Source organism: Ctenopharyngodon idella, chromosome 3, assembly GCF_019924925.1.
Source record: "Ctenopharyngodon idella isolate HZGC_01 chromosome 3, HZGC01, whole genome shotgun sequence".
In the NCBI taxonomy this organism is placed as follows: Eukaryota; Metazoa; Chordata; class Actinopteri; order Cypriniformes; family Xenocyprididae; genus Ctenopharyngodon; species Ctenopharyngodon idella.
Window position 1 is genome coordinate 10,229,697 of NC_067222.1, and position 8,997 is coordinate 10,238,693.

General features: G+C 39.8%; 2 protein-coding genes across 2 annotated transcripts in view; one reads left to right on the top strand and one right to left on the bottom strand.

The window, feature by feature from the left end:
• The window catches only part of LOC127510204 (H-2 class I histocompatibility antigen, Q10 alpha chain-like), a 43,355-nt gene extending 42,872 nt beyond the window's left edge, over positions 1–483 (bottom strand). Inside the window, exon 1 of the mRNA XM_051889776.1 lies at positions 459–483. Coding sequence (XP_051745736.1) covers positions 459–483 — 25 coding nt within the window. The remainder of the gene's footprint in view (positions 1–458) is intronic.
• Positions 484–3,824: 3,341 nt separating this feature from the next.
• Positions 3,825–8,368, top strand: LOC127510205 (interferon-induced very large GTPase 1-like). The gene has a single exon (XM_051889777.1). The coding sequence runs from the start codon at positions 3,825–3,827 to the stop codon at positions 7,026–7,028; it is 3,204 nt and encodes a 1,067-aa protein (XP_051745737.1). The 3' UTR covers positions 7,029–8,368.
• The last annotated feature ends 629 nt before the right edge of the window (positions 8,369–8,997 follow it).

Here is an 8,997-nt window from a genome sequence, read left to right on the forward strand (position 1 = left end):
GTGGTAGGCTATCTGAGGCCTCCTCATAAGCCCGGTCGCATAGATTTTTACTCCCTTGTTTTAAGGGTAGGAAGCGATTGCTCAGTACACAGCTCATGATGGCAATGCAAACGAGTATTCCAAGCCTGCAGTACCTCTAGTAGCTGTTTCTGCTGGAGTTGATTTGCTACCAAATAGCTGGCCATCCTTGGGTCTCCTTGGGAGAAATCTTCGGTTGAGTAGGTTCCTGCGTGTTCCTAGTTCCCTAGAGTTGAGTAGATGGTTATTAGGTAGCAGGCTCCAGTGGAGCTCCCTGATACTAGCCTGGAATTCTAGATCTGCTAGCAAGTAGCTGTCTCGAGCAGGCCACCATGAATGTGATCTCTGGGTTGAGTAGGTCCTTAGCATGTCCAGCTAAGTTTGTATCTAACTCCCTAGAGTTATATCAGAGTGTAGGCTCTTCAGGAGCTCCCTGGTACTTGCTTGAGCTTGGTCAATACTCATCTCGGTCGAGTCTAGTTTGTACTCCCCTGCATTGAGGGTGTTCCTTAGAGTACAGCATTCCCGAGTTCTGGTCGGAAGGGACTGTTGAAGGTCTTTTGTGAGACCTCCCTGGTAGATCAGTATTTTAGGCTTTAGGTACTCCCCTCTCTTGTGGTGGTCGTCATATAGAGGACCTCGCTAAGTTGGTCTTAAAGGTTTAAAAGGTTCTTTTAGTGAGAACTCCCTTGGTAGATCAGCTCTGTTGGGACTGGAGGTATGCTCTCATTAGGGACCCTATGTAGAGTACTCAGCCTCCAGAGTGCCTTGTTTTAGAAGCGCTCTGTAGATCCTAGGCAGAGCGGAGTAACTCCCGCCGATTGCAAGGGTTTTAAGTGCTTTGCTGTGTCCTGCTCTCCAGGATGCATGTCTCTACGATCCAGTCTGAGTTGGTTACTGCCAGTTTGCAATCCCTCTTTCTGGACGCCATCCTCTTGAGGCAAGTGCTTTAGAGACACTGTTTAGGTAACAGACAGGTTGCTGCCCAGACTAGGTCACTAAGATAGGACCAGGTCGGCCTTCCTGGTGGCGTTAGAGGTGGACTATTCTCCCCTGAGAAGTGACTGGCTGGGGCTCCTTTCGGCTCCCTTGCCACATTCCCTTAAAGGGGCCCCTTCTGTTTGAAGTTGTTGGTTCCAAGCCCTTAATCGGCCTTGGTAGGCCTCTGGATGTTTCTGGGGGCCTCTTTGAGGCTTATAGCTTGGGCGTTGGCCGTAGGGAATGCTGTCACTGACAGCCTATTAGACCCATAGGAGGAGTGATTTTGACATTTCTGTTAAAATTGTCCATCTGGTTTTTGTCAGCCATTCTTTGGCATGCACTCCCCTCAGCATGGCGGCGTGGGTATTCCATTTCCCATCAGTATTCTAGGATGCAATGCAAGTTCCCTTTCGAAAGGGAATGTCTCAGGTTACGCATGTAACCATGGTTCCCTGAGAACAGGGAATGATCAGCTCCTGCTCCCTGCTGAACAGTCCCTTCAGACGATAAATGGTCGACTTTTTCTCTAGGCGCCCCTTATGTGCGTTCCGGTCGTCATAGGCTGTCGCCGGCCAAAACGATTGCCGTGATTTGATAGCATTTCAGACACCGGTTCCCACGGAGGCGTTCCCCATTCTATTACGCAATGTCTCGTTCCCTGTTCTCAGGGAACCATGGCTACATGCAAAACCTGAGACGTTTTATAGTCTTCTTTTATATTCAGTTTATTTAATCTAATGCTGTGGCTGGAAGTCAGTTGTAGTTTCGTTTTGGTTCTTGGAATGTTACAATCAACGTTCTTATAATGTTAAGTTGTTAATAAAATTAGTTGAAGGAATGTTTTCAGGAATATCATACTAAACTTAAAATAAATGTTCCACTAAGAAAACTGGACAGTTTAACGTTTCCATAACCAAAACAAAATGTTTGGAAAATTAGCTGGGAAGGTTGATAAAACACAAACGGGTTGAACAGAGACATTAATCTAGCGATCCGCAAGCTTCCAACATCAGTCATAGTGTGATGGAGAGATTTAAGAAAAATACACCAAATGCTATCAAATGTAATGTGATTTTATTATTTAATTGTTTGACCAAAATAAAATTATCAAAGTAAATGAAATGTATTTCTTCAACAGGCAGAAAACAAGCACTGTGAGAACATCAGAAGTCGGTACAGATCAACAACTACATCAGGAAATGTTGACAAAAAAAAAAAATCTATTTCACAGACTTCATCTTGAAGCAGAAATCACAAACTGAGAGCTGCAGATGTTCTTCGGGTAACATCTGCACATTCATTAAAGTCCCATGAGTCTTGTGCTGAAGAGGAGCTGATTCAGACTTTCATACAAAAACTACTGATGATGAACTACAGAGCAAGATACATTAAAACTAATGAGACCAGTGAGGAAGATCACAATGAACAAGGCAGTTATGATACATTTAAACAAGAGGCTGATTCTGATTCCTTTTTTTTTCAATTTAAGGTCAGTGTCTAATGAAGGAACAAGCCAATCTGAGCGAATTCACCCGATGGATGTTCAGATGGCCGTGTTTCATTGTGCCGATGGTTTCCTGAAGCAGCTGTTGGTCACTAAACTTTCCCAGTGTCAGTACGCTCTGCCTCTGCTTGTTCCTGATCCATTCACACAACAGATTGAGTTTCCTCTCTGGACATTTAGACAAATCAACAAGAGCTGGAAGATCAGAAACACCAACAATGAAATCATCAGTCGAAACCAGCCGATCTACAAGGCAGAAACTCAATGGTGTCTTTTCTTCAGTTTTGGCTCTGTGTCTTCATCCAAGTCTGAGCTGATGAACAGTCTGATCAATGAGAAACACAACACGTTCTTCCACAGGAACTGCCCAGGCAGCAGCAGAACCAGAGTCCTGATGGATGGAGTGGTGGAGATCGCCTGGTTCTGCCCCTCTGGATCATATGATGATAAATTCAATGACTGTGTTGCGTTCTGTAATCTACACGGTGATGCAGGAGACCATGAGAAACAGCTGGAGATCCTCACTGAAATGGCCTCAGTCAATGTTGTTCTTCTACCACGACTCCAGAAGAATGACAAAAACATGATAAAACTCCAACAACTCTACAAGGACTCAAAGCCACTCATTTGTCTTTTTACTGAAGATACATCTGCTGTAACTGTGATGAAGAAAAAATATAGGATTGGTCTGAAAGACAGAAATCAGTCAGAAGTATCTGAAGATCTCAGAAGAGCTATAAAAGATTGTCTCTCAGAATCATCTTTCACTTTCAGACTTGAAGATGTGTCCAAACACTCAGATATCAGAGTAGATGAGGAAGATGATGATAACTGCAGGAGAGGAAGAGAAGCAGCGGAGCAGATGATAAGTTTACTGGAGAAGAAAGATCTGACAGAAATCAAAGAATCAGTTCTGCCCTGTCAAGGGAAACTGTGGCATCAGTGGAGTCAGAAGAACAAGGAACTACATCGACCTCAAGGAAATGAAATAGAAATGGACATCAGTAGAAAACAAACAGAGATGAAGAAAATCCGTGAACAACAGCATGAATCTGACATCAGTGAGTTTTTGAAGTTCTTCATTAAAGAAATGAACTCGGATACTGGACATCAGATGTATTTCATTAAATGGCTCAGAATATGCCTGGATGCATATATCTCAGCTGACTTTTCTGTTCTTCATCACAAATATGATGAAACATGGTCAAAGGTCTTAAAACTGAAAGAGAAACATGAAACAGAAAAACTGACAGCTAAACAAGCAGAGCTTGAGAGAATATCTGAGAAATTTCAAGCTGCAGCCTTTGGTTTGGAGCACATCATGAGGGAGATCGGTCAGATCTATGAATCATGTTCATCTGTGAAGAAGAACAAGAAAGACCTGCAGTTTGACTTCTCTTCTCTCCCGAGTCTTGCAGCAAAGATGATGATCTCTGGATTTCCACTGGAGCTGATGGATGGAGATGCTGCTCACATTCCTGTGGTCTGGATCTCTGCTGTTCTAGATGAACTCATCCAGAAACTGGGAGATCAGAGAGTCTTTGTGCTGTCAGTTTTAGGGCTTCAGAGCTCTGGGAAATCCACCATGCTGAATGCCATGTTTGGACTCCAGTTTGCCGTCAGTGCTGGCAGGTGCACCAGAGGAGCTTTCATGCAGCTGGTCACAGTGTCAGACGAGATGAGAACACAGATTAACTTTGACTATATTCTGGTTGTTGATACTGAGGGTCTTCGTGCTCTAGAACTGTCTGGAAGATCAACCAGACATCATGACATTGAATTGGCCACATTTGTTGTTGGTCTTGCAAATCTGACATTGATCAACATCTTTGGAGAAAACCTCTCTGAGATGCAGGACATTCTTCAGATTGTTGTTCAGGCCTTCATGAGGATGAAGAAGGTCAGACTGAATCCCAGCTGTGTGTTTGTGCATCAGAACGTCTCAGATGTCACAGCTGGAGAGAAAAACATGGAGGGAAGGAGACGACTGCAGCATACACTGGATAAGATGACAAAACTCACTGCTAAAGAGGAATTCTATGATGCAGAATGTTTCAGTGATGTTATTAAATTTGATGTACGAAATGATGTAAAATATTTTGCTCAGCTCTGGGAGGGAAACCCACCCATGGCACCACCAAACCCAAAGTACTGTGAGAACATTCAAGAACTAAAGAACACATTTTTTTTGTTTCATGCCTCAAAATCACATGGAATGATGCTGACACACCTAAAAGATCGTATTAAAGATTTCTGGGAGGCTTTACTGAAGGAACATTTCATCTTCAGCTTTCAAAATTCCTTTGAGATTTCAGCTTACAGGAAACTGGAGACTGAATACAGCAAGTGGTCCTGGAGTCTTCGCAGTGCCATGATAGAAACTGAGTACAAACTACACAACAAAATAGAAAATGAAGCAATTCACGAGGTTGAGGAAACTGATCTTCAAAGAGAACTGAAGAAGACAAGTGAAGAAGTGGAGAAATCAATGTCAGAATTCTTTGAGAAAGACAAAGATAAAGATATACTGATTCAGTGGAAAACATCATTTGAAATCAAAATCAAAGATGTCCAAGAAAACATTGTAAGAGAAACAAAAAGGAAATTAAATGAGGTTCTTCAGCAGCGAGACCTGAAGAAAAAGTCTGATGATCATGAAAACACTCTCTATGAAAAGAGTAAAGAACTTGCCTTAAAACTCAAAGACAAAACAAATGATAAAGAAACACAGAAGATCATGATTGATGCTCAGAGGAAACATCATGAAAACACTCTCTATGTAATGAGCAAAGAATTTGCTTTAAAACGCAAAGACAAAACAAATGATGAAGAAACAATAAATAAAGAGTTTGATTTGTTTTGGAAACAGATTGTGGATATAATCATCACAGACACTCCTCCACTCAAAAACTTTGACATAATGAGAGATGTGAGAAAGATCCTCAGTGACATCTATGAGGGGCGTCTCCCTGTTGACCACATTAAAGAGGACAGAGAGTACATCAAGATTTTCACTGTGTCAAGTTATTGTGAATATGTTATTTTCAAAAAGTCTGCAAAAAATGGGGTTAAAGGGGCTCTAAAGGGTGCTTACAGAAGATTTAAAAAAACATTTGGATACGTTCGAACTCTGTCTACAGAGAAGGAAGCTGAAATCAAGTCATTAGTCACAGATGTTGAACAGCAGACAAACAAAATGATTCAGTCATATAACATTTCAAATAATGGCTACAAAATCAGTTACATTCAGCAACTCATAGATTACATCAAGAAAAGAGTAACAGAACATGAGGAAGGAGCAGTAAAATATGAGTTCAAGAAACAATTCCTCGTGGATTTGGTTCTTGCCATCTGTAACAGAGCAAACAAGATGATCACTGACCAGCACAGACTGTTCAGTGAAGCAATATATGTTAAGAAGAAGAGAGAAGAATACTACAGTATTTTCCAGAAATACTGCAACGGAGCAACATCAGCTGCCATTTTTGGTGAGATCATCTGTCAGAAACTTAAAGAGCCCATTGAGCAGAGTGTCTACAAGAAAACTGCCAGAGATCTGACAGATGAAATGAGATCAAACTGTGAATCACTGAATGGAAACAGATCAAATCTGGAGAAACACATCCTGAAGACACTGGCAGAAGAGGAGGATTTTAGTAAATACATGAACTACATTCATAATCCCAGAGATCACTTCAAGAGTTTCATCAGAGATGAAGTCAGTCGATACATCACTGATAAGTTCAGTGTCAGTGTTTTACCCAAGATGAAGGAGAACATTAAACTCCTGCAGCAGAAGATCATGAAAGCAGCACATGAATCTACTGAACATGTTCAAGTGAACAGTGGAGATGTTGGTTTGTGGTTGAAGAGTTTCACACAGCAGCTCTCAGATGTGCTGATCTTCTCTGAAAAAGACCTCAGTGGAGTGAAACATGATGATTTTGATGATTTCAACCTCCTAGAAGATGTGATAAGACAAGAACTTCCTAGTATAATGTCAGACATCAGCAGTAGATTGAACACAAATACTTTTTCAGTAAATTTGGACTACAAGTTCAGACCAGATACGCTTCTGATTGATCACTTCTGTCAGTGCTGTTGGGTTCAGTGTCCGTTCTGTGGAGCCATCTGCACCAACACCATAGAAAACCATCATGGAGATCACAGTGTTCCTTTCCACCGTAATATTGGACTAAATGGAATATATTACAGAAATACATCTAACTTCTCTACCCATATCTGCACATCAGCAGTAGCAAGCAGCACTCTATATTTTTATCCCAGTGACTCAGATGACAGCGTCTTATATAGAGATTACAGAAGTGCAGGAGGAGTTTATGCAGACTGGAGCATCACCTCTGACCTCTCTGAACTGCCCTACTGGAAGTGGTTTGTGTGCAGATTCCAAAAAGATCTTGAAAAGCAATACAATAAAACATTTGAGGGGTGTGTTGAGATAACAGATAAATGGAAAAAATACTCAAAACAGAATGCTATTGAGAGTTTGAATAAATACCTCTAAAGAAGATTAAAATGAGAAAAAAAAAGAGAATTTCTCAGATTCTCTAAATATCGCAGTCAGAAATGAGTTTCTCTGACATTCATCAGTGAGTCTCTGAAGTCAGCTAGAACTCAGAAGAGCAGAACTTCTTCAAAAACACTAGAAGAGTATTAAAGACAGGATTCAATTCCACATACAAGTATCTGTGAAATGATCTTAACTTCAAAACAGCATGACTTAATGTACATGTTTCATGCTTTATGATGAACCAAAAAATATCTATAAGACTATCGATGACATGCGATAAACGTGTGAATAATCATGGGGTTACACTGTTAAATCTCAGTGCTGGTGTCCAGATAGAAGAAAATTGTGAGATAATAATGTGTAAATAATTGTACAAAGTATTTTAAAATCAAATGTTTCATACCTGTCAGTCTGATCTATATAAAAATAACTCCAGTGCCAATGTACTGCATGCTACACAAATAATGTCACATCACCGAGGACACAATAAAAAAAAGACCTTGCTAAGTGTTCTTTTACACATATTTTACATGCGAAACTTTATTTTGACTTTAGGAATTGAAATAATAAAATTATCATGTTCATCATGTACTATTATTAGTAAAATATCTGTAACAGATTTTCATTTGCTGACATTATTTTAGTCATTTTTTAGTGCTGCAGGACTTCAGAATTCATCTGTCAGTCAAACTGTCTGTTCCCAAAATAAATGAGCAAACAAACATATGCTCAGCTGCCTCAGCCCTTCCAGTTCCCTGCAAAGGACCCACCTTGTCATTTCAGTCAATTTCAGTACCAACTTGGTACCGAAGTTAGTACTGAGTTGTTGATTTCTTTCCAAATCTTAAAATATTTGTTAAAGTCACTAAGAGTTCAACGAGTAAAGGATGCTTGAAGAAGGTGTAAGTTCAAAACCAACGGAGTAATAGTGATAATAAAGCAGTTTCATTTCATGACTTGTGGTGTCTGTCTCTTAATCAGTTCTAATCTTTTTCCTTAATATGGGTGAAATTCATATTGCCTCTTTAAATGTGAATGGAGCCAGAGATGTGAGGAAAAAAATGGAAATATATAAGTTAATTAGACAGTTTTATTTATTCAAGAAACCCATAGCGATCATAAAAATGCTGTTGAATGGTTCAAAGAATGGAATAGTTTGTCTTTTTTAAGCCTAACACTTCTCTTAGTGGAGGAGTTGGTTTTTTATTTACTAAAAAGTTTGTTCTTTGTTCAGGTAAAATGGAAGAAATAATAAAAGGAAGACCTTTAAAAGTGATTGCGAAAGTATTTGTGTTTGTTTTTCTGTGTATTTTTTTCTGTGTATTTTTTTTCTGTGCCCCAACTCAACTGATACAAAGAATGTGCTTTTCAGATACATTGGGTACATACACAGATACATACCAAAATAGTAAGGCGGACAAGGACTGGTGAATCTACACAGCAGAACTGCTGCTTTTCAACTGCAGTTTTTGCAAAGACTTCTTATGGGTCCAGAAAATGTGAGTTGGAGAGCATTAATCATTCTGAAATCTGTTCAAAAGATGAACTTGGTCAAACCCTTGGTTTTGATGGACCCTAGTAAGATTGACATTTGTTTACCTGCTTTTTTATCAAAAGCTTTTCAAAGTGTGGAGTTGTTTTAATGCGAAAAAGCCAGAGACAAGACCACATACTCCTTATTTTGGTTATTGGAAGAGCCACTGATAAGCAGTTCAAGGCTGGATATAACAAGCACCAGCAGCACACTTACTTAACGCTTCATTCAAGCAGGAATCATAAATTTAAAAAAAGCTTGTTAACTTGATTTACAAATGTTGAGGAAGAAACTGCTTGTTTGAAAACTAAATCTGTTCGAACAATGACTCAAAGATTACAGAGGATGCAATCTACTCTTACATCAGTGGAATCTAATGCTCAAAGATTGTGAAGGACTTATTTATACAAGGACGCTTTTCCTAAGCTA

What these genes read in the sequence shown, in the direction of transcription:
- LOC127510205 (XM_051889777.1), top strand. Translation starts at nt 3,825, where the DNA reads ATGAGGGAGATCGGTCAGATCTATGAATCATGTTCATCTGTGAAGAAG.